Below are 24,852 nucleotides of genomic sequence, written 5' to 3' on the forward strand. Positions count from 1 at the left end.
TTGCTCCTTGAAGAAAAAGACTAACCCACAGAACCGCCACAGGCCAGCCGACACACACGCCAGCGCCACTATAAGATGATTATCCCGACCCAGTGTGTATGGACTTACAACTTCGTTCTTTCAGCTTGTGTATCTTTATTTGGAATTTAAAAGTTAAATATAGTTAAAAATTTTTGATATGGTTTCCTGTCTTGATTTCTTGCTTCTTCCAATTTGACTGCAATGAGGTCGGTTATCACACGCAGTTTCCAGAGAGTGTAGATGATGAGCTAAGGTTTACTTGCAAGATAATTTTATGTTAAAGGCCTCTTCTAGAATATACTTCTTGTGAAATATTTCTCTATAGACATAAAAGATACACATCACTTAGGCAGGGCTCTACCAAAGGAAGGAAGCAGACCTAGTACTCAGTGGCTTTTGGGGTGTCCTCTGCTTCTCCAAAAACACAAAAACAAAACAAACCCCACCAACCATCAATGATTTTTTTCTTGCTCACGATAATGCCTTATAATCACACAACTTCTCGAAAGCATTGTGTGTAGACTCACTGGCAAACGTGTTAATCATCTTAATCTTAAAAGACTGCTAAGAGAGGTCAGAGAAGATCATGTGCTCCTGTGGTCACTGCCCAGCCCTGCCCTTCCCTCTGCCACGTCTGCCCCCGCGCAGAGAACCTGGAGTGTGAGAGCCACCTCAGGGAGAGAATGCTACCATGCACTGAGGTGTCCCGACGAGTCACAGATGCCTTGAGACACGAAGAGAGCAGAGCGCTACCTCAGAGTATCCTAGCTCAGCCCGTGTCAAAACGGTCGCACTGGGGACCTCCACCTGCAACCGCAAAGGCAGTCCCGCTGCCACACCCGGCCCGAGGCACTCACGGACTCCGCGATCCGCGCCACTGCAGACACCGTGAGCCCAAACAGGTCTTCTCCCTTCAGATACGCCGGGAAAAGCTGGAGCATTTCCGACTGTTTTCTCACGCATGCCACGGGCTCCAAAATTTTATCCCAAACACCTACATAGGGCCCAAACAGAAACAAAACAATTTAGAACACGCCTCTCTGCTGAACAGAGAGGAAAGCAGGACGCGGCACAAAACAGCAGAGAGGGGCCAACCACTCGAAGAGAGTTTCCAAGTGAAGCCTGGGGGTGGTGAACCGACCACCCTACTACCTTCTTATCAAACGACAGTTTATTTTGAAGACTACGGAATTTTAGGGAAAAGAATGTGTTACATTAAGGAAATAAAACAGTGAAAGTGGAAAAGAAAGTTTAATGTAACAAATTCACATAAGAAATTAATTCATTTTCACACCAGGCATATAACTTTATATTTTTAACTCATCAGCCCAATTAGCAGTATCCAGAAGGTTTCTTTCCTCTCAGATTTACATTAAAATAGGAAATTCATATTTCCATTGGAATTATCTTCAGGGCATTTTCATACTTTTTTTTTTTTTTTTTTTTTAAATAGCCAGAGTTTAAAAAAACAATTCCCCGGTACACATCAATAAAATGACAGCCTATGGTCAGAATGAAGAGCCCAACTTCTAGCTCCTAATTTGTTCAGTCCCTGGTAATCCTCATAAAAGGCAGCGCACCGCATGCTGTAGACACGGTCTCCTGCCCTCTGAATTAGGAGCGTCCCCAACACAAACGACAGGCGACCCTCATCCACAGTCCCTGCTTTATCACTGAGCACTCACACACGCATTCTGACTGCGGGTGCGGCAGTCCAGCAAGTGCTGACAAGACGGCCCAGCACAGCCGGCAGGTACAGTAACACAAAGAGGCTAAGAGCCACATTTGGGAACAACAAATCCACGTGTTTTCGTACAACCTGTAACAAACGACAGAGAAGGAGGAAGCGCGGACATACGACGTCAGCGGCCGGCTCCGCAGCGCACGCGTGGTCTTACCTTTAGGAGACGAATCACTTAAGACCAGATCCTCGTGGCCTTGCTCCACAATCCTGATGACGAACACGGGGCGCCCGTCCTTCTCCTCGATGGAGCACAGGTAGCGGCAGCGCCGGTTGGCGTAGCGGGTGCTCCAGTACAGGCGGCTGGCCTCGTAGCCCACAGGGAAGAGCGCTTTGGGCGAATGGAAGGCCTGCATCTGCTGCGGAAGCAGCTGGCCGATCGTATGGAAGATGAGGCTTCCCACGCGGAACGTGTGGTCACGCTCCCCGCGCTGCACGATGCTGGCGATCTGTCGCACCTCGTCGCGCTGAACGTAGACCCGCCTGAAGACGGCGAAGTAACTTAACTCCTGCTCGTGAATTCCCTTTGGTTTGTGCATGGGACAAAGCATCGTTTTATCCTTAAAAAACATGCATTGTGCTTTAATGGCGCAGGTGAAGTGGTAAATGTTGGCGCAGCGGAAGCGGTGACAGCCGCTGGTGGCGCCCATCTTGTGGCAGAAGACGCACTTCATCTGCAGGCCCCTCCTCAGCGCCAGCTCCACGTTTATCAGGGCCCCCGCCTGGGTCTCATAGACCTCTGTGGACCACAGCGCACAATTCAAGTGGACCCACAGGTCCAGATCAAGGTTGAGCAGTCTTGCTGGCCCGTCGGTCAGCCCGTCCCCTTCCTCGTGACAGAAGCAACACTTTCGATAGTCTTTGGGCACAGGGTCTGGTTTGAGGGAAGTGCCCAGTTTCTTCAGAAACTCATCAATCTCGTCCTCACAAGGCGGTTTGAAGCCCCCCTTGGGGATGACGATGTGAACGCTCCACTTCTTCCACTTCATCCCTCGCCACTTTTTACTGATGGGCCGACAGTCTTCAAACCCGCCGTGCACGGTCCTGAGCCGCGGCTTTAACTTGACCGTTACCTTGAGCTCATCTGGCTTTGCCTCTACTTTGGCTGCTTCAAACGCCGGAGGGAAAGTGATGGGGGGTGACGCCGGGGGAGAAGCCTCCTCCTGGAGCTGCGGGAGGCAGTGCACGTCCAGAGTGGAGATGTTGTTGCTGTACTGATGGAATGCTCTGGAAGGCGTCTCCTTCACGGGCGACTGTGGCAATGGCGGGGCAGATTCCTGCACAGTGAAAGGAACAGGAGTAAGAAGAGCAGTTGGCCCCAGAGCAGGAAGGCAAGCAGCAGGGGGTCACAGGGCCTGTGCCCCGGGGTAGGGGTGGGGGACAGGGGAAGGGTCACACACAGCAAAGGTGGACGGCAGACACTGCAGGTGCCCACGGACACCCGCAGGCTGATGAGAGCCGGGCCATGTTGGGAGTCCTGCCCCAGGCCTTCTGGACCAGGCTGTATCTCTGGAGAATGTTCTGCTCCTAAACCTCGGACACTCCTCTCTGACCATAATCAAGCCAGAAAAATCAATGCTGAAGAGAGGAGCTATCTGGTTTGATTCGTACAAGGGAACGGTGCTTTCCGTTGGACCAAATAAGAACTTCAGAACATGATCTTCTCTGAGCTTATCCGCACTCAGGAAGCCACGTCTGTCCATGTCAGGCGGACTCATCAGCATAGTATGAGGAAAGAAGGGGCAATGGTCCCCCATCAACATGCACCATCTGGAACCCCTCCCTGCGGTGCCCAGCTCTGATGCGGCTGCTGGAAGCAGTGAGCAGAGAGACAAGTGCCCGGACTTTCTGGGTGCCCTCAGGCTCCCCGTTCTCACACAGCCCTCCCACCGAGCATCTGCGAAGACGCGCGTCACATAAACCCAGGGCAGGCAAAGAACTACACACCGAATGTAAAAGTATCTGGTAAAAAAGCAATCCTCCTCTTACAGAAGTTGACACAGTAATTTTTTAGAAGACTGTATTTATTTATTTTGAGAGAGCATGAGCGGGGTGGAGGTGGGGGAGGTGGCAGAGGGAGAAGGAGACTCGCCGAGGAGCAGGGAGCCCCACCCCAGGCCTTCTGGACCAGGCTGTATCTCTGGAGAATGTTCTGTTCCTAAACCTTCTTGGACACTCCTCTCGAGCCCAGGATGCGGAGATCACGACCTGAGCTGAAGGCAGACGTTCAACTGACTGAGCCACCCAGGCACCCCAACATATTTTAAGTCTAAATCTATTTGGCATAGAGCTTGATTTCATTACACTGGAGACAACCGCCTATTATAAAAGTAAGAGCAGCCTCATCTGCAGGGAGGAAGGACTGGCGGCATTCCCACCCAGGCAGGCTTCCTTTAACACAAATTGTTCAAAATGTTTATCCGGGGCGCCTGGGCGGCTCAGTGGGTTAAAGCCTCTGCCTTCGGGCTCAGGTCATGATCTCAGGGTCCTGGGATCGAGCCCTGCATCGGGCTCTCTGCTCAAAGGGGAGCCTGCTTTCTCCTCTCTCCCCGTCTCCCTCTGCCTGCCTCTCTACTTGTGATTTGTCAAATAAATAAAAATCTTAAAAAAAAAAAAAAAAAAAAAAACGGTTTATCCATCAACCACACGTTGATACACTTAATTCACACAGAATCAGGTACCGCAGACCATTTTCACCGTGACATGAGCAACATGCTTTCTCCCAAAATACAGGACTAGACTCACAATGTGTCTGTGAACAGGTTTTCCCATCATGATAAGAGCAATAAAAGCTTTAGGTCTTACTATTGTAATTAAGTCAAGATATTTGTAATTATTTCAGTAAAATTAAAGATATTAGTGTTTTATTCATAAATTCTGAACTTTTAAGACGTAATTCAAGTCTACCCCACCCCGTCAAATAAGCTGAATTTATCTGAAAAAGCAGCACGGGCTGCCCTTCCTCAGGAGTGCAGCATCTGCCGAGATGCTACCCGGAGCCTAGGAAGCTCTTCCGTCCGTCAGCGTAACCCCAAACCACGGAAACCACTCATTATATGCTGTTCCCTGACGGAGACGGTCCTCAACTTACCTTGCTTTCTGAGTTTTTTGCTTGTGTGGTTGATGCATAAAGAATGAAGCAGTTATTACTACAAAAGACAATGTCCTTCTCCACTCTATTGGAGCTTTCTCGGGAATCCTGTGAAGCAAAGAGAAACGTGTGGGAATCTCGAGCCAAAATTTCCTAAGAACACGTTCTATCCATTGTTGGTTTTTATGCTCTGTTAAAAGTGAAAGTAGTTCTCTATCTTAAAAGTAAAAAAGTAACTCCCTGCCAATATTTAGTATATAATTTAGCCAAAGAGAAAATAAATGTACAAAAATAAACTTTATTATCTGTATTTTACTCTATTCAGACATATGGGCGTCTTATAATGTCCAATTTACCTGTCTGCTGTCACCGTTTGGTTTTAAGCTAAACACGATGAATATACACTGGGGCTCCTGGGCAGAACCGGAGTCCCGCGAAGCCACTGTAACCGGGCGGGACACCTGACACAGCAGCGGAGCCACCGTAACCGGGCGGCACACCTCAGCGGAGGGACACCCTAGTACCTTGCTCACAAAGGCCAGGTCTCTGAACGACTTGCGCACGCCGCTCCCGAGGACAACCACCTTGCAGTGACAGCACCACTGTGGCCTGAGTGCCGCACTGTCTGCTCTCCCGGGACCAGAGTCCTTATATCCAGAAAGACCTAAGTGCAGAAGGCTGCCATTAGGGATCCACATTAACCAGCAACACGATGCAGGTGTAGCACTGCACTAAATCAACTCAGAACACGGCTCATTTGACATACCTGATTTCATTCTTTTTTAATAAAAACCTTATCTTTCAAGCAGTGGTTATAGGGCAGCTACTACGCGCGTGGCCCTGGAGCACAGAGGGACACACCTGTCCTCACACAGCTGAAACAGTGCTCACACGCGAGGAGTACGAGAGGACACCAATCCACCATGAGATCAACATTCACCCTACGTGCAAAGCAAGTGGGGCGGGGGACACTACCTCTGCTTGAGGGTTAAGACAATAAAAAATGTTTTATGAGAGACGGAAGAGATACATGTACAAGAGTCCTAAATGTGATCTGGAAAGTCGCCGAGGGCTAAGGAGAGCCCCAGGGCCAGGAGACAAGTGTGGTCAGGCACACTCGGGGCGTATCATCTGCGTGGGGCGTGGAGGCGGAAGGCAGGACAGGGAAAGTAAGTGAGGCGGGAGCAGCCTGGAGGCCGAGCTCGGAAGCCCACACGGGCAGCTCTGGGTCAGAGCTCCTGGATGAGGAGTGAGGCACTGCCAGGTCCCCAGAGCAGGGCCAGGACTGAAACAAGAGTCCGAGGGAATGGGGCGAGGCGGCGGGCGGAGGCTGGGGCGAGGTGGCAGCCCTGCCCTGGGGGCTACGGAGCATCTCTTCCGTGGGGAGAGCAGGGCTCGTGCGGACAGAGCACGGGCCCAGCAAGACGCAAGCGGGGGTGCAAGGCACAGAAGGAAGAGGAGCACAGTCACAGATGCCGGCCTCACGTGCACCTGGAAGACAGGCCCTCGGGGAGACACAGGAACAAAAGCTGCAGAGGGTCAACAGCCCGCAGAGGGAGCCGGTGCTCCGTCAGTGCCCGGGGAACTCCTAGCCACTGAGGTCAAACCACACCACAGAAGACAGAGCACCCACAGGAGGCCCAACTACCCAGGACTACACACCAACACGCCACTACTTGTTCAAAACTGAAGTGGGATTTTATTTTAATTTTTGAAGTGAGATTAAAAAAATTATTTTTTTAAAGATTTTATTTATTTGACAGAGATCACAAGCAGGCAGAGAGGCAGGCACAGAGAGAGGGGGATGCAGGCTCCCCGCCGAGCAGAGAGCCCGATGCGGGGCTCGATCCCAGGACCCTGAGCCGAAGGCAGAGGCTTAACTCACTGGGCCACCCAGGCACCCCTTGAAGTGAGATTTTTAAAGAGAATAAGCTTAACTTGTGAGTGGAGAATGAATCTGAGGTTAACAAAAGGCAGACTGGCTCACCATTGCTTGTTGGAGGGAAAGGCCCATCGGGCTGCTTCAGCCGGTACGAGCTGGCTAATCTGGGAGGGTTTGCAGGTCCTGGCGGCGGCCCACGAAGAAATAAATGCTGTCGACACTCCAAGCCTGGGTTTACTCTGTGGCTACCAACCAAACCCATGGATGGAACATCTGGAGCATTACTAACCTCATAGCTGTTAGGAATTCGGACGTGAAGAAGGTCGGAAAATGCAGCCACCACACTGCTAATGTTCTAGAACACAAGTGTAAACACGGTGTTAGCACCAGAGGCCACAGTGAGCCACAGGCATGGGTAAATGCCGTCTGCCGGACATGCACGGTGCGAGCAAATCCAGCCATTTTTCACTTACACTTAAGAGTCTCAGGGGAAAAAAAAATCATTTTAATGGATCAGTATCCCCATCAAGCTTTCCTGAGCAGAAATCCTCACACAGGGATCCCAATTAACGTGACACATTTGCATGAGCGTTCAAGTATTCGAGGTACGGTCGCCGCTGCAGGAGGGAGGGAAACCTAGGTCTCACCGCTGGGCAGAAACTGCCTCGAGTGGACTTCGTCCAGTGCAGGACAGAGCGCTGTCCCCCCCCCACCCCCCACCGGGCTAAGCTGTACCGACGGCCAAAATGTCCTATCACTGGATCGTAGTGTGGGGGCCAACATCCTCACCGAACCAAAACAGAAAAAAATTCTCAGGAATTTATTAGCATTTGATAGGGGCAGCTGCTACCTGGACATTCGCACTACTCCTGTAAAACTGAGTGTCGACCAAGTTCTTTCTCACGGCTCCATTTTCTATGTGTAGTTCTCAAGAGGTTTCTCTCTGAAGGACACATGCTTTAATAAGAACACGAGAACACGAGCTTCATTTTGCCCCGGCCTCCGCGGAGAGCCATGTGACGCTCATTCAGGGTCTCAGAAGCAGCCCGGATACCTGACCGCTCGTCCTCGCTCTGGGGGCTTCTGCCCACCAAGACCCTGCTGTGCATGTCTCGCTCTAAGCCGCCTGACGCCCCGTAAGAACGTGGACAGTTTATAATGTTAAAAAGCAATTTCATCTTTACCTCAGCAGCCGTAGGATGCAGGGTTATTGCCACAGATATAAGACCCGATCTGGGACCGTTTGGGGATGAACCAAAAGGTGGTGTGAAAAATAAAGTGCCTGGCTCAGCTTTGATGTCATTCCTTCTCGATTCCAAACCTTAAGTGGGGGGAAAAAAGAAGGAAGGAAGGAGAGAGGGAAAGAAGGAAGGGAAGAAGGAAAGTACGGAGAAAGGAAAGATTATGGAGTGTTAATGGCTTTTCAAAATCAAAACATGAACGTCAATAAACCAGCAGACTGTAGTGACAAGTACTTTCACGGAGAACGTTCTGTACCTTTCCCAGCACTGCTAGGGAGAATCGGAATAATGGGCGATGGCACAGGCTCTGGAGGCTCCTCTTTGACCAAGGACAAATCTGGGTATCTGCTCACTTCCATCCCAACCACACTCTCAGGGGAGGACGAGGGAACAAAACTGTCAGGAGTGTCCCGATCACCACCATGATCCTGTATTCTGAGAGAAGAACACAGATTACATGTCGCCATGGGCAAGTCCACCCATGGGGCTTCCTGCATGACCCAGCCCTGTCTACTAGAGGGACTCTGAGGTTCCCCTGGACAACGGCAATGATGTAAGAAGCCAAAGAACAGGTTCGGGGCCAAACAAGAAATCTCTCGGAAAAAGACCCGAGAAAGACATCCAACTATGAAGCAATTTAATGAATTTCAACATCAAAGTGTAAAGACTTGCCAAGAAAGAAGACGTTCAGATTACCACACAGCAGAAGGATGATACTCACACCTGTGGCTAGTTCCAGATCCCTGAGACTACAGAACAGTCTGCAGCCAGAAAAGGAAAGAGCCATCTCGCACACCCCCACGGGCACACCCGCAGAGCCCGCTGGGCTGCTGCTCGTAGAGACTATGTGGGGAAAACTTTGTCATTAGAGCTTCATAGGCCTTTATTTTTCCTAATTGATCAAGTACAGTGGAAAGAAGAAGAGAATAGTCTAGCCCAAGAATCTAGAGGTTAACTAGGGTGACTGAGGTCAGGGAGCAAGTATGGTGTCAAGCCACTGCTGTAGGGTACCCCCAAACCTGGGGTCTCCCAGCACCCCCAAAAAGAGACACCGTTATGTGGAGAGAATCTGAGCAGTAGCATTATGAGGAGACCCAAGAGTGGCTTCAGCTTCCAGATGGGTCCCTGTGAAACAGTGCCCTACCCTAGGGCACAACACATGCACATAACTGCCCCCGTTCATGGATCTAGCAAGTTCCAGCAGCACGATGCAGAAGAGAGCAGGGAGACTGGATTCTAAATCTGGAAGAGGAACGTCTTTTTGGCCCACAGTTGTCTCCTTGGTGGAGTCAGGGACTTAATCTACATGATGTCTCACCGAGCAGAGGGTAGTTACCCGATTAGCCAAAGGAGAATCACCTGACGAAGTACATGAGAACCTTTCCTAGACCTAACGAGGTGGGGTGTGGTTACCTACTAAGGGAAGCGGTTTCTCCCCAGTCAGAGTCTTGGGTCTAAAGAGCTAACAAAAAGAAGTACAAAACTGGATGGGCCAGTCCTTAAATCCTCCTCCCCAAAGGCATTCTCCAGGATCTGTGACTGCTGCCCTTTGATTTCAGACATCTGCAAACATCAGTAAGTGACAATGATCTCTGAGATATTTTGCATACAGACTCCCACTGCCTTAATGTCCATTTACATGTTGAACTTCCTAAACCATCTAAGAACTGAAAAATGTACAAACTAATTACTTTTAATAGTCAGAATGGTTTATAAACTAAGTCCTAAAGAAAACCATTCAAATTTTCACCCCTTAAATGTTTTTACATGCTATCCCTGCAATCCGTACAGACACGCTATATACATATTTTTTTAAAAATGAAATAACTAAAAAAATGCAAGAAAAAGAACATCTACCTTAATTCTTCTTGATTATTATGAGGAGGTGTTGGCAGGGAAGCTGGAACATCCACTGTCTTGGGGCCTTGAGCGATAGCCCTGGCCAACAAGTCATCCTGGGCTCTGAACGGCAGCTGAAATGGTTTAGGTCCTAGACTTTTGGTAACTGGAAAAGCGAAAACACAACCAAAACCAGATTTAGTCAAAACGGATACATGGGGGAGAATGTCACGACTTGACTGCCTTTTCACCATACACAGCTGGGAAAGGCACACTCCTCAAAGGTGTACGACTCAAGAGCTGTATGGTCATACCTTCATGGCTCATTAATACGCCAGCTCTTCCAGCAAGTTCTTCAGTTGTCGCAAAACCATTTGCCATCTTCTGACAAGCCATAGGAGGTGGTGTAGGAGGAAGAGAGGCAGGGGGTGTTGGAGGATTACTTAAATTATTCTGCTGCAGGAGACCAAAAAATTTTAAATTATATGCTACAGAGCAAATATGCCATGACCTTGCTAAAACTTAGTTCTGTGAATTTTTAGCACATGGAAGCAAGGCTACAGAAATGTCATCAAGACGCATCTTCATTCCTAAATGAACACCAAGAAGAAAAATAAATGGACAAGGTGAGGAGGTTTTTTGGTGGGAGAAATACTTGGGCTTATATGGACCAATTAGCCATTTGCTTACTCTGCCCAGCTTGAGTACTTGAAATTAAGAACCAAAGTTACATTATTCTGTTCTATACATCTCTTTTCAAATTTCATTGTTATAGCCAGTGAAAGACAGCTTTAAAATTCCACCAGTAAATTGTAGAACGTTCTCAAGAACTCCATTATTCAATTCTAATTAAGATACGCCCCAGGTCCATTAAAAGAAACAAAAAACAAAAAACAAAAAAACCTTGAGAATTTGTGGTCCTAATCCTATCATTACAACTCATAGCCTCAATATTAGAATCTGGACTGTCCAAAACCTCTCTCTGTAAGATGCGAAAGTCTCAGCAATAACACAGAAATGGCTGACTCATTAACAAACGGGAGTCCCCTCCAAACACTTCTCTCTGCTTAGCATGTCATCGATTTGTCATTGTTCATTGATTGGTCCGTCTCTCAGGGATTGTTGGAATCTACCAATAATACCGTGAGAATCGAGTGTAAGGTGAAATCACAAATCTTGCAAAGATCTGGGATTTCATGAAGGTAATGAAGGTGTGTTGGAGAATAGCTTGCATCAGAAGAGAAGGCATTTACAAGAGTGAGGACAGGTTCTAACTGAAGAGAAAAGCCGACAGTGATAATAAATGGAGCATCACAAGAGAATGACTTTAATACTAAAGTAAGAAGAGAAGCCCTCCAGAAAACTGATGATACTCTCCAATATTTTTGCAAAAAGATCATTTTACGTAAGTCAGATGTGAAGTAAGAATGTCTAAATAAGGCTATTATAAAATGTTGCTAAAACAGTAACCCCAAAAGATAAATTTGAGTTAGTTTGGTATTTTAGTTTAAGAATTACTGTCTAGTTGTAATTATTACCTAAATCATTAGACAAAATACACTTTTCAATTTTTTTCATTTCATTTTTCAGGGAAAATTGCTAACTACATCTTTTTTTCTATTTACTATGTATTTGGATTCCTTTTAAAGAGTTAATAAAGGTTATAGGAAAACAGGTATTTTCTCTACCATGGAAATACATAAGGGATGTTCTTCACTATTTGTATTCTTACCTATAAAAAATTATAAATATTTATGTTAGAAACTCTTCATCCAGTGAAATTTTCACCTTTTAGCTGAACTAATAAAGTTTAAATGAAACTTCGAAGATTAGATGGAAAAACAAGACAAGCTCTCCCAATTCTGATATGGTATCCAAAGAGGAAGCAAGGTAAGACCTTGGCGAAGAAACATACCTTGTAGATCAACTGAGAATAGTAATCCGAAACCCCTTCAAGGGTAGCACTGCCAAAAGTTCCTAGAAGTCGGCTCCCACTATTAAATTGGCCACTGCCATAAGGAAGAAAGTGCGCAAAGTTCACTCCAATGATTGGTTCCATTAGAGGGAGCAGAGAGAGCTGCTATTAAAAAACACATTGAAGAGTAATGTACACGGTCAACAAAACAGAGCGTTTCGCAACTTTTCTAAGACCCAAGGCAACTTAGTCCAATAAGGCTTGACAAAAACAAGACTTAAAAATTTCGAGTATCAAAATGCTAGAGTAAGTGAGTGAGAGAGACCACAGAATCTCTAGGATATATTTTAAAATGAGCTTTACTCTCGTCTGTCTTAAAGGGATGCTACCAGGCATCTAACAAGAAAAACATGTTCCTTATCTTTGCTCAGCAAGAATTGGGGTGTGAAGGGAGGCCAGGTACCCCCAGTGGCACTCTTAGTGGCTGTCTCCCACCTTCTGTGACAACCACAAAGGTGTAAGAACAGAGTTTACTGCGGGGAGACTGGCAGCTGCATTTCCTTGCATCCAGAGTCACAAGTAACACAGACAGTTTCTCTTGGTGCTGAGGCTGCTCCTTCTGACCACAAGTAAATCCTGACCGTCACCTACCAATCCATCTGTCTTACTGCCATTTTCGGGTGCCAATAGGATATGGTGCGGTTTTGCTCGCAATCAGGAAATTTACTAGACTCCTTGTTGAGACATCATTTATCTTTATAATTACTTTACTTAGGAAATATGGTGATAAAGAGAAAATTTCAGCTTAACAGGGTTGAAAATGCATTTGACGCCTCACTTGACTTTTAAAGGAGCTGCTGGGAGCGACTCACCTGCTTCAGGTGGGTGAAGGTGTCGGCGGTGGCGTACATCGCTAGTTTCTCCTCTTCATCCTTCTTCCTTTTCTTGGAGCGAGGTGCAGCCTTCTCCCCTGTCCTCTGAGTCCGTTTGCTTCGAGGTTTCTTGGTTTCACTTCCTCCATCTGTTTTTGCCAAGTGGTTGTTGCCACATCCAAAACCACCTTGCACTGGAGCCCCCAAAGTTCGCTAATGTAATTGGAAAGGTCAAGAGGTAAGTGGACTATGTGCGTGCCGGCCCCTGCAGTTCATGCCCGTCCAGTCCCATCCTATGACACACCTTCCTAACAGGTACTACGAGTCGAGGAAAGGCAGTGGACTCTTACAGTCTGTTTTCTGAATGATCATCCCCTTTTCAAACACTGTTCTCAAGTACAGAAGTTGGTAAGCTGCAAAGCTTGCAGAAAGACCAGAATTCTTAATGTGGCTACTCTCCCTCTCAGAGCAAGCATTACTCCTCAGGCGGGACCACCGGGTGCCAGTGTAGACCGGAGCTCCCTGGTCCTGCTCTCTAGAGACTGCAAGGAAGGTGTGCTCTTCGCCAGATGCCCATGACAGCCCCTGCACCAAGGTCCTGGGGAGTTCTTTTGGGTTTCCATTAGGAATGGGTGAAATAGGGGGCGCCTGGGTGGCTCAGTGGGTTAAGCCACTGCCTTCGGCTCAGGTCATGATCTCGGGGTCCTGGGATCGAGTCCCGTATCGGGTTCTCTGCTCGGCAGAGATCCTGCTTCCCTCTCTCTCTCTCTGCCTGCCTCTCCGTCTGCTTGTGATCTCTCTCTGTCAAATAAATAAATAAAATCTTTAAAAAAAAAAAAAAAAAGGAGGAATGGGTGAAATAACAAGGTGTGTCCATAGCCTACGCACCTTCGCTGAGAGGAACAGCTAGCCTTGGATCAGTAAAAACAAACAACGCTGGTCATTCAAATTAGCTCACGGTCACAAATGTGACTGGGTAATAACGGCTCTATACTTAAAGTCCATGAGGCTACACATATGCTAGCAAATGAGTGCCCCCCCCCCTTATTTAAACATTTCTCTTTACTTAATAGCTAAGAAGAAGTGAGAATAAACCAGTCCTTGAAGAGGTTCTAGAAGGTACTGCTGTCAATACCTAAAAATATGGAAATATTTTTAGGGGCCATTGTTTTTAAATGTTACGGTTATACTTTGCTAGATAGGTAACTAGAGTTGCTACATGTATTTTGATGTACTCTGCACTGAATCTTTGAAGGCTTGATGATTACAGTTTCCGGTTTTATTCTAAATGGCTTGGACAACGCATGGCAACATTTTTTTCTGTAAACAGCCTAACAGTAACATTTCAGGCTCTGCAGTCCATACAGTACCTGTCGTAACCACTCAACTTTCTGCCCAGGCAGAGCACTCAGCAGAGAACGAGTGTGGCCGTGGTCCAATGAACCTTTAAATTCATGGACACTGAACTTGAATTTCATATAATGTTCACATGTTGTGAAATATTACTCCTTAGATTTTTTTTTCAGCCATTTGAAAATGTAAAAGCCATTCTAAGCTCAAAAAGAAAGGGTAAAACGTCCAAGCAGGCTCAGACTACCCATCCCAGGACAAGATAATGGTTCTCAAAAAGCAGTCCCAGAGCAGCAAAAGCAGTACCACCTGGGTGGGGCGGGTCAGAGATGCATCTTCCCTGGTCCCACTCCAGACCTCCTGAATGAGAAACTCTAGGAGTGAGACCCAGCGCCCTGTGTTTCAATAGGCCCTTTAGGTGATGCTGATATATTCAAATTCTGCCCCTCTCCATATTCATATGCATAAGAATCACCGTGGCTCTTATTAAAGAACACATTCTGATTGGTAAGTCTGTGCTGCAGAATAACATTCTGCATTTCTTAAGAAGTCCCCAGGTAAGCTCAATGCTACTGATCCCCAAGGGCTGTCCTTTGAGTATCAAGGACCTAAGAATTTCTTATTGGGTTATAAGAGATTAATAATGTAGTTGTTTATTAAGTACGTTTGGGTCAAGCATTTTAAGTGCACTGCAGACATTATCTCTAATCCTCACAATTACCGTAAAAAGCAGTCATCACATTTCAAAGAATACTTCTAATGACAGGAGAGCACAAAGGTTAAAAAATCATCCAAACATCTGCCTGAGATAAAAAGTTAACATTTTAATGTATCTGTGTTCAGTCTGTTACCTATGCCTACATACATTGTGTTAAAACACAATGGACACACTTTGTATTCTTTTATTTTAGTGGCCTGACACATTGTTTCCCATGACATTAAACATCCTTATATAGCATAAATTTTAGAGGCTGCAACAAAAAAAACAGGAAAAAAAAAAAAACCTCATTCAGATATAGCTTAAAGAAACAATAATTTATTCAGTAACTACTGTACTAAACTTACTTTCTCTGAAATTCTCTCATTTTTTTCTCCGTTAATAGAACATTAGCTATGCATGAGGTTGCATCTTTGCATATTTTAGAATTTTATATTCCTATGCCAGATTCCTCAATTTGTAATCAGTAGGTCAAAGGTATGTACCTTTTCCAGACATTACCAGCAGAATGTGTTTTAACTGCTAATCCTTGCAGCAACCCTACATAATAGGGAATACTACTACTCCCGCTGTGTACAGATGAGGAAATCAAGGTACAGAAAGGACCGAAGATGCCCAGACCATCCTCCTGGTAAGTGATGACACATGAACTTAATACAGGCTGAGGAGGAACCTCATAAACCTCCCAGGAAGGCCCTACCACTCACTCACTGCACAGCAATCAGGAAGGTGCTCTTCTCCTAACCCCAACGCACATGTGAATAAGCAGACTCAGCATGGACGAAAACTTGGTCTATCCAACTACTGCCACAGTAATTTTGCCTGGGGGTAATAAGTGCTCCTGCCATATGACTAAATGACAGCTCAGCAATTGCTCAGCATAGGACACCTACCTGGGATATAGTAAGGCACCATCACCCTTAGTAATAAGGCACCCGACTCCGTGCCACCCTCCTAAACGGATATGGGAATATGTGACACAGTCCAAACATGTATACATCTACAAGTGATCTCACTCCTTTTTCTATCGTAACATCCTCTCTATATAAGATAATCATCAGTACTAAGACTTCAATCCCACACACTGAGTACTTATGTGCTAATACTGTACTAAGTACGGAGAATACAAAGGTCCTCAAGACGTAGCCTCCGCCCTTCAAGAAGCTGTGGCAGTGGTATTCCAAAGACTGCTATGTGAGCACATGTGCACTGGCACATCTGAGAATGGCTGAGCTGAGAAAGGTCTAGGGAAGATGATTCTAGAACTGAGTTGTAAAAGAAAAGAAAACATTGGCGAGATGTGAAAAAGAAAGGACAGCGACTGCAGAAACAGCTGCAATGGCCCCATGTGGAAAGGTGAACTCAGAAAGGCCTTCAAGGGGATTGTAAGCAGTGAGGTGTTCCTAGGGGGCGGGACGCAGTGGAGAAAGTGGTTTGGCAGCAGCCAAACTCTACAAAATGGTCAAACACACAAATAAGAGAAAACAGAGTAAGAACACTTGCTACAAGAATGGCTTCATTAACAACCTTAAAAATGAAAATCTGAACAAAATGTACCACTTCAGCCCATTCAATTAAGAAATGAAAATTGCAGGGGCGCCTGGGTGGCTCAGTGGTTTAAAGCCTCTACCTTTAGCTCAGGTCATGATCCCAGGGTCCTGGGATCGAGCCCCGCATCGGGCTCTCTGCTCAGCAGAGAGGAAGCAGGCTCCCTTCCTCTCTCTCTGCCTGCTTGGGATCTCTCTCTCTGTCAAATAAATAAATAAAATCTTTATTAAAAAAAAAAAAAAAGAAATGAAAATTGTCAAATCCCAGTGAGAAGCGCTACAGGGAAAGCTTTATGAACAAAGCAGCAACAGCACTGCGGCTTCTGGACGGCAAGGAAGCGAGAGCACAGGAGCAGACAGACCAGCTCCTGCAACCCAGGAAACCCAGCCTGGCTGAGAGCTTAAGGCAGTTCAAGGAAATGCAGGGCATGGAATCCTGTATAGGTATATTTACGAAGTACCTCTTCATCCATTAAAAAAAAAAAAAAAAAAAAGGCAAACTCAGTGTTTTGTACGCTAAAAAGGGCAGAACAGTGATACATGGGAAACTATAAAGATAAAATAGTAACTTAAAATAGTGTAAGATTCCATTTGTATAAAATTAAGTATTAATACATTGTAACACAATCGAGTCCCAAAACGGGTTATCCCAAGAGCCCTGAGAGTCCCCATGGGTATGAACGGGTGCAGAGCTATCCTCTGCATTCCGAAGATGTTAATGGAAATTGCATACTTATTTGCAATAAAGATACACAGACGTTCACTTTTTGCTTCAGTTAGTTAGATCATCTCAATGCAGTGACCGTCAGCTGACAGGCACAGGTTACATATGAAATGCATTACTAATACACGTCTTTGATTTCTGAATAAAAAGCAAGCAAATTATTACTTAATATGGTTTATGGGTGGGAGTCAAAACATGGGCTCCTCAGAAGTGAAAACAACAAAATTAAAGTTTATCTTTTAGAGTAAAAAGTTGCAAAGCCTTGTTGAAATTAGTATCGTGGTTGGCACCAATCGTCTGCGGCTAGAACAAAAACAAACAGCGAACGGGGCGTTGTGGGCTTCAGGGAGCACACTTACCAATCCTTCGACTGGGTTCTGTCCCTCAACTGGTTTGTTATCCTTTGTGCAGTCTTCTTCAGAACAAAAGCTGCCTTCAGGTTTCTGACTCAACAGGGATGAGGATTTCTTATTTTTCAGCAGATGTTTCAGAAGTTCATTGCCCGGCTCTCCCTGGGCAGCAGGGGCCCCAGCAGACCGGGGAGGACTCTGCCCCGAGGAGACGGGCCCGGCCACCACTCTCTGCTCGGCCTTCCTCCCTGTCTGCTCCCCCGGCTCAGGCCCGTCCTGGCCCGGACACTGCTGCAGCGGCTGAGCCGACCCTGGTGTGGCCTCCTCGGCAGGGGCAGGGGGTTCCACGGAGAGCTTCTCTGCCTCCGGGTTGGCGCACGTCTGCGGATTTGGGGTTCCCTGCGGTAAGTCACTGTGGGGCAGCTTGCTTTCCAACTCCACGCCCTGCTGGCCGGCCGCTGTGCCCGGAGTCGACGGGCGGCCGGGCTCGGCCGAGTCCAGGTCGGGCTGCGGCGGCGGCTCGCTGGGCGTGCTCACCGTGGGCGTGGAGGTAGTTTCTGAGACACTCGGGGTCGGTGGGGCTGTTATGTCGGAGTGGGGGGTGGACGGCGCCCTGGTGGATTCCACATCCTCGTCTTTCTTCTTCTTTCTTGTTCTTTTCTTTTTCCCTTTTTCTTCGGGGATTATGTCGGAATACAACTGGATGAGAGACTGGGCCGACCCCGGGTAACTCTGTCCATGGGTGGTGGCAGGGTCTTGGCCACAAGGGAGACTGCTGTTAGCCACCGCAGGGGCCGCAGGGAGGGCAGGTGGGAACGGAGGCCTCACGGGGGACTGGGGGAAGCCGGCCCCGGGAAGCCCTCCGTGCACCTGCTTGACAGAATGGAAATTCGGGCTTCCACCAGGGACTGAGGGTGAATCAGGAACGAAGACGGGCGGTCCTACCTGCCTTCGCTCAGTAGTTTGCAGGAAAGTCTGTGTGGGAGGGGAGTTAATGGGTCCCGGCTGCATACTCTGCTGCTGTGAGCCCGGCCCCATTTGCTGTTGGTGCTGTGGGGACTGCTGATGGGGCCTGGGAGGCGGGGGGAAGTCGCAAGGCAGGTCGGAACCGTAGAACGGCATCTGGGAGCGCAGTGGGCCGTGAGGCTGCATCCCCCCGCCCTGCTGGAGAGCTCTCTGCCTGTCTACCTCTTGCATGAGCTGGATTCGTTGTCTTTCCTGCTGTTCTCGTAAACGTTCCTTCCGTTCCCGTTCCTGGAAGCTTTCACTGAATGGGTTATTGTCATCAAACTCTACCCGCGGTGGCGGTCCACTCTGTGGATTCGCACCGGGCGCCGTCCCCGGGGCCGGTGTGCAAGTTCTTACTGGTAACTGGGCGACGGGAGGCTGCATCCTCACAGGATTAAGGGGCAGGTGGGCAGCAGCACTGGGAGGCGGCCACCCCGGCAAGCCAGGCATTCTAGCAGGACTAGCATGGCCCGAAATGACCGCTGCGTGTGGCAGCGGCTGTGGCACCATGGGGAAGCCGGGCTGGCTCAGCGCAGGCGGGGCAGCGCCCGGGACGAGCGGCGGCTGCGGCTGGATGCCCGGCATCACGGGAGGTGGGGCCATCGCGCACTGCTGCTGCTGCTGCTGCTGCTGCTGTTTGATGCGGTAGTCCTCGATCAGCTCGGCGTGCTCCTTCTGCTGCTTGCGGATCTGGAAGCACAGGAAATCAGGCTTACTCGTGTATCTACACCGCAGGGTCAAATGCGATCGCTGGCTGGCGCCTACGGTGGGGTTATGTATAAAGCACATCTTGCAGAGGCAGAAGTATTTTATTGTTTAGGCAGTGGCCAAAATCACAAAAAAACTGGATCAACATTGCCTCAGAGTATTTTTTAGAAGTTACAATTTGAGTATGTGATCCTGCCCCGCGTCAGAAAGGCTGCATTGGTGGAACTCTTCCAATTTAAGGGATCACATACTCAAATTGTAACTTCTAAAAAAAAACCTCTGAGGTAATATTTTGAAAAGTTCTAATCGGCTACTAATATGATGACTGACTTGTGTCCATTAATACATTCCAAAAACCCTTACACCATCACGATGTTCCAGATGCTACGGACCAGTCTCAATAAAGATGCAACCCGTGTCCTCCAAAGGGGGTACGTGATACCTGGTGCTACCCAGGATGCCTATTACATAGGGACACTGAGCCCAGCAGTTCTCATGTTTTTAAGCTTATTTTCTTCAGTTTCTCAAACAGACTAGCATGTTCTCCTCACATAACAGTTTTTCTGGGTCTCCCGCAGCTGTATAACTCTTTCTTCCTTCCTGACCAGGTGCCTGGCTGGAACTGAGGAATTACCACGGGACTGGGGAAGCAACAGGGAGTACACAAAAAGTACCCAGAACAGTATTAGGAATACAGAAAGGGGGTCATCCACACCTTTCCCATGACATTTTAAAATACTTTTAAACATGTTATCAGTTGCTTATCTTAATGAGATTGCACTGGATTGGTGGCAACTATACACAGACAATGTGTTCCATTTTCCGAGGACAGTATTAGCTTCTAAATAGGATTTGATCCATGGATACGCAAAAGCCAGGCTCTCACGATGAGGAATTTACAGAAAGACACCAGAGGCAATAAAAGTGCTGAAATTACTTTATAAGAAATACCTATCATTAAAAGAACTTTACTTGCAACAAACATGGACCCACAGAGTAAATTTAGAAAGAACGGTCTCATTCCAGAACTGTCCTAGTTTTAGACAACAGGGTTTATATTACAGTCACCTTACTGTTGGTACGTAATTGTGGTAGCTATCGCTTGGAGAGGAGACATCTGAGCCAAAAAAACCCTACCCCGGTAATCAGCTAGAAGCCTACATGTCACCCACCACTGTGATCACTCAAGAGACTCTTGTGTAAAATGGTGAAAATACCAGCTTCTTCAGAAAGTTGGAGAGAAGGTTAGTAAGACAATGTATGGGAAGGTGTTTACCCGAGTGTTTGGTATACTGGCAGCACTCCAAGTTTATTACGTCAGTCTACCCTAGATTCCTCCTTTTCTACTATTAACACTTGGATCAGGGCACCTGAGTAGCTCAGTGGGTTAAGCCTCTACCTTCAGCTCAGGTCATGATCTCAGGGTCCTGGGATCGAGCCCCGCATCGGGCTCTCTGCTCAGCAGTGAGCCTGCTTCCCCCCCACCCTTATCTCTCTGCCTGCTGCTCTTGTGATCTCTGTCAAATGAATAAATTAAATAAAAAATATATATATATTTGGATTACTTCTCATTTTTCTTTAAAAAATTAAAATTGACAAAAGAAATACCGATTTTCTTGGGTGTACAATTCTATGAGCTTTATCGCACATAGAGATTAGCGTAGGCATCACCCAGTCAAGATTCAGAAGAGTTCTTTCACCCCTAAAAATGTCATGTCACCCCTTTACAGTCAGACCCTCCTTCCAACCCTAAGCCCCAACAATCACTGAACATTGTCCATCCTTGTCATTCTGCCACATCAAGAATGTTCTGTAAGTGGAATGTGTACCTAACCCTCCGAGGTTAGGTTCCTTCACTCGGCATGAGGCTCCTGAGGTCCGTCCAGCTTTTCTTTTTCACTGCCGTGTCCTACTTCAGTGCAGGAACACATCACAATGTATTCAACTGCTCAGCACTGAAGGATACCTGCTATTCCCAGTATTTAGAGACTGTATGAGTTGAGCTGCTGTAAATACCTGTACACAAGTTTTTAGGTGAACCCAAATTTTAATTCACTTGGGTAATTCCTATGAATGGGTTCTTAACCCATTTTGAACACCACTCTTATTGTATTTTAAATAAAAATTTAAATTTTTCTCCTTTTTAAGTATAACTGTTATTTCAGTATGAGCAATTTGGGAAGCATTTGGTTTATAATGGAAGGTAAAAGCAAAATGGTTTCATTTGGGGCACCTGGGCGGTTCAGAGGGTTAAGTGTCTGCCTTTGGGTCAGGTTGCTATCTTGGGTCCTGAAATTAAGCCCAGCACTGAGCTCCCTGCTCAGTGGGGAGCCTGCTTCTCCTTTTTCCTCTACCTTTCCCTACCACCACCCCACTTGTGCTCATGTACTCTCTCTCTCAAATAAATAAATAAAATCTAAAAAGGGGGGGGGTTCTTTTTCAGGAATGCATCTTTTACATAAAATATACCGATGTATTTTAAGGCCGAAATATTGAGAAGAAATAATAAAAACATCCCATATGAAAAAGAACACCCAGAATGCTTCAAATTACCTGTTCTAGCTGTTTCTGAACCATGCTTTGCTGTTCAGTAACATGCTTGAGCTGTTCTGCATCCTCTTCTGGAAATTCACGCCCCGCTTTCTTGGCAGTACGTTGTTTTGCTGAAAGGGCTTTCTTAGATTTTCTGTGTGCACCAATTTGTTCTTCAAGATATTTCTGCTGCATCTGAAGAAGCTGTTGGGTCTCCTGAAGCCATTCTTCATACTGCTTACGCTGTGAATCATCTAAGGAAAAAATGAAAAATTCATCTGTGTTAATTTCCTAAAAGATCTAACAGTGTACAAGTTATACAAATCCATTCTGTAAGGATATGCAGTTTCACCATGACCTTGTAATGGGTGTCATGAAAACAATGCTAAATATTAGACCATAATGTAACTACCAAATAGGAGACTTTAGAAAAGTATTTATTTGAGGAAACCAAAAAATGCATATTCTTAGTACACGTGTTAACTTCATACTTAGAAATACTGTAAATCCAATCTTTGAAAAACAAAAGACTTTTATCTAATGGAATGCTTTTCACTACTGAATTATGAAATTCTCTAACCCACATGCAAACCTATCTATGAAGTTATAGGTGTATTGTATTGATACGACTTTACAGAATATAAATATTTGGGTTTTTTTTTTAAGACATTTTTTGAAATGTTTTGTTTTGAAGAAACAAAGGTATATACTATTACCAATGCATGGATTAGGTATCATTTCCCATGCTAATTTTCCTGTTTATAAGGTTTTTCCTATTTCTTAATAGTGAAAAAATATCCTAAGCTTTGAGGAAGGGAACATAAACTTTTAGAAGGAACCAACATGAAGTCTATGTTTTATAAAGGAAATCCATAAGTTAAAAACATTGTAACTTTTTATGAATTTTGTAATTTATATTTCTATAAATAAGCAAAGTTATGGAATTATTATTAACCAGGTAAAATCTTTTCTATTTTTATGACTGTCATAAATATCTCCCCAAATAGTTGTATCTCTTCATTTTGTACCAATATTCTTTCTTTATTTATAAGGGCACTTTACGTCACTGATGCCAAAACCCAAAAACAAAACAAAACCAAAAAAAAAACAAAAAAAAAACAAAAAAAAACCCAAAAAAAAAGTATCTTATGGTAGTAAAATTCAAAATATACCTTTTGACTCACTATAAGACAAAGAAATGAATAAATACAATTCCAAGAAGGACATTAGCTGAAAAATTACATCAATGATAACAGAATATTGTCATTACAATAAGAATCCAACCAATGCCAATGGGCACAATAAAGCCAGAAAAAGCCAGTTGGTTATAGCAGTGCACTTTTTAATGCAAATATGTGCTCAAATTATAATTATGATTAAATACAGGGGTTAATTTCAAAAGGTTAGACTTTGGGTTTGTTCCTAAACCCAGAAGTTCCAGTATATGTATGAACTTGAAATCTAGTCTACTAAATTTGAAGGGCATTTTTCAAGAACAGGCTTTTTCACAAGATTTCAGAAGTTCTGCTTCTGGTAGAATGAGACCTACCGCAAGGAAAGCCTTTCTGGTTTCTGGAACCAGGAGAGCAGAGGTGAGCAAAATGAAAAATAATGGTGAAAAAAAAGTTAGCTAAACAGTCTGAAGATTTCAGAAAGGTTCAGTTTGGGGAGAACTGTAAACACTATCCTGAACCACCTTGGGACCCCTGAAGGTAACTAGAAAGGACTCTGTGGCGTCCTGTAGCCTTGACCTTCACACCATGCTGCTAACCCGACTTATTTCTAAGCACATTCCCTTCGTTGTTCCCATTTAGTGTCCTCGTCACTGAGGCAGACAGTCATTAGAACAAGAAGTGGTTTAATTCTACAGGTTGTAAAGTGCCCAGTCTGTATATAAAAACAGCAACGATATTGAAGAGAATGGGGAAGATGGTTTTTCTGTATTAAAATATTGATCTCTAACTAGAATTCTTCATGCACAGAGAAAAAGAGCAATGAAAATACATGCCTTCAGGAACAGATGTCTAATAGGGCAGTGATGTTCCATAAAAGATGAGGGCACTTAGACTTCAAATAACACATCTACACTAACTCCATTTTTTTTTTTAAAAGAAGAACACAAATATAGCGCAAACAAGCAATCCCCAGAGAACACATAACTTATTAGATTTATACTTACTGACAAAGCCTGGACCAAAATTTGGAGGATTAGGCCTAGAAATCTGATGTGTTATACTGCCATCCTAAAATAAGTAAAATTTACAAATAGGTTTATTCCACATTTCAGTTAAAGGGGGAAAAAACTTAAAAAAAAAAAAAAAAAGAAAGAAATAGAAAAAAATGAAAGAAAAAGAAATGGAAGGAAAAACCCCCTTAATTTCCTAAGACATCTTTAAAGCTTTGATTTTTCAAAAAAGTAGGACGAACTTTGTAGTGACAAACTAATTTCTGAAAATTTAAAGCTATCTCTGAACTGTTTTATTTTCTAGACTTTAGTTGAAAAACAAGTATGTTTGAGGCAAGGGATTACTCATCAGAAATATATTAGGGCAAGTCAAATATCATTAGTACTTAGCTAGAGACCCACATAAAATCCCACTTTTTGATGAAATCTACCTGGCTTTTTCTGTAATTAAGATATAAATATGGGTTCCAAATTTACTAAATTCACTTTATAACACAGTTACTTACAAACAAGAAGTACTGTCCCTAATATGCACAAATAATAAAATAAATATACAATTATTAAAAATATTAGTCTTATTTTCTAATTAAGTATCTTATTTCTTCCAGGGAGACTAAATAAATAGTTATTAACCTAACAATTCCCTGGCAATACTCTAATAAAATTAACTCTGAAAATAACATTTACTCAGTTGTTACAAGTTCTGTTAGACATGAGCTGCACAGCAGGTAACAATTCTGAACATTACTAGCAGCCAGAACACTTCATGAAATCCTTATAATAGTGCAAAGCGGGTAGTGTAACATTTGACAGATCAGAAAACGGGTTTAAGAACTTGCCCAATGTCGCACAGTAAATTCATAGTGGAACTGAGATTTCTTTTTTTTAAACTCTGCTATGAAGTCTATGCTTTCTCCACTGTTATCAAATAGTGCCTCTCTCTTCTTTTAATAATGAAAAGAATATAATTATCAGCATAGTAAATGTAAGGCCCAACTGTCACGGCAAAAAAGAAAATTTCAGAAGACATATAGTAAGTAGCTTTCTCCTTTTTTTTTGTAGGCAGATAATTTGAAAAAAAAAAAGCACCTTATGAAATGAACAGTTCTACTTTTCTGGACATTGCTT

General features: G+C 45.1%; 1 protein-coding gene across 1 annotated transcript in view; it reads right to left on the reverse strand.

Annotated features, from left to right (window-relative positions):
- The window catches only part of KMT2C (lysine methyltransferase 2C), a 272,603-nt gene that overhangs the window by 9,538 nt on the left and 238,213 nt on the right, over positions 1–24,852 (reverse strand). The window contains 13 exon segments of the mRNA XM_047695954.1: positions 879–1,015; positions 1,920–3,039; positions 4,854–4,961; positions 5,378–5,517; positions 6,841–7,090; positions 7,920–8,056; positions 8,233–8,411; positions 9,834–9,981; positions 10,130–10,271; positions 12,603–12,815; positions 17,301–18,989; positions 21,561–21,793; positions 23,719–23,782. Coding sequence (XP_047551910.1) covers positions 879–1,015; positions 1,920–3,039; positions 4,854–4,961; positions 5,378–5,517; positions 6,841–7,090; positions 7,920–8,056; positions 8,233–8,411; positions 9,834–9,981; positions 10,130–10,271; positions 12,603–12,815; positions 17,301–18,989; positions 21,561–21,793; positions 23,719–23,782 — 4,560 coding nt within the window.

Source organism: Lutra lutra, chromosome 11 (genome assembly GCF_902655055.1).
Source record: "Lutra lutra chromosome 11, mLutLut1.2, whole genome shotgun sequence".
NCBI lineage: Eukaryota > Metazoa > Chordata > Mammalia > Carnivora > Mustelidae > Lutra > Lutra lutra.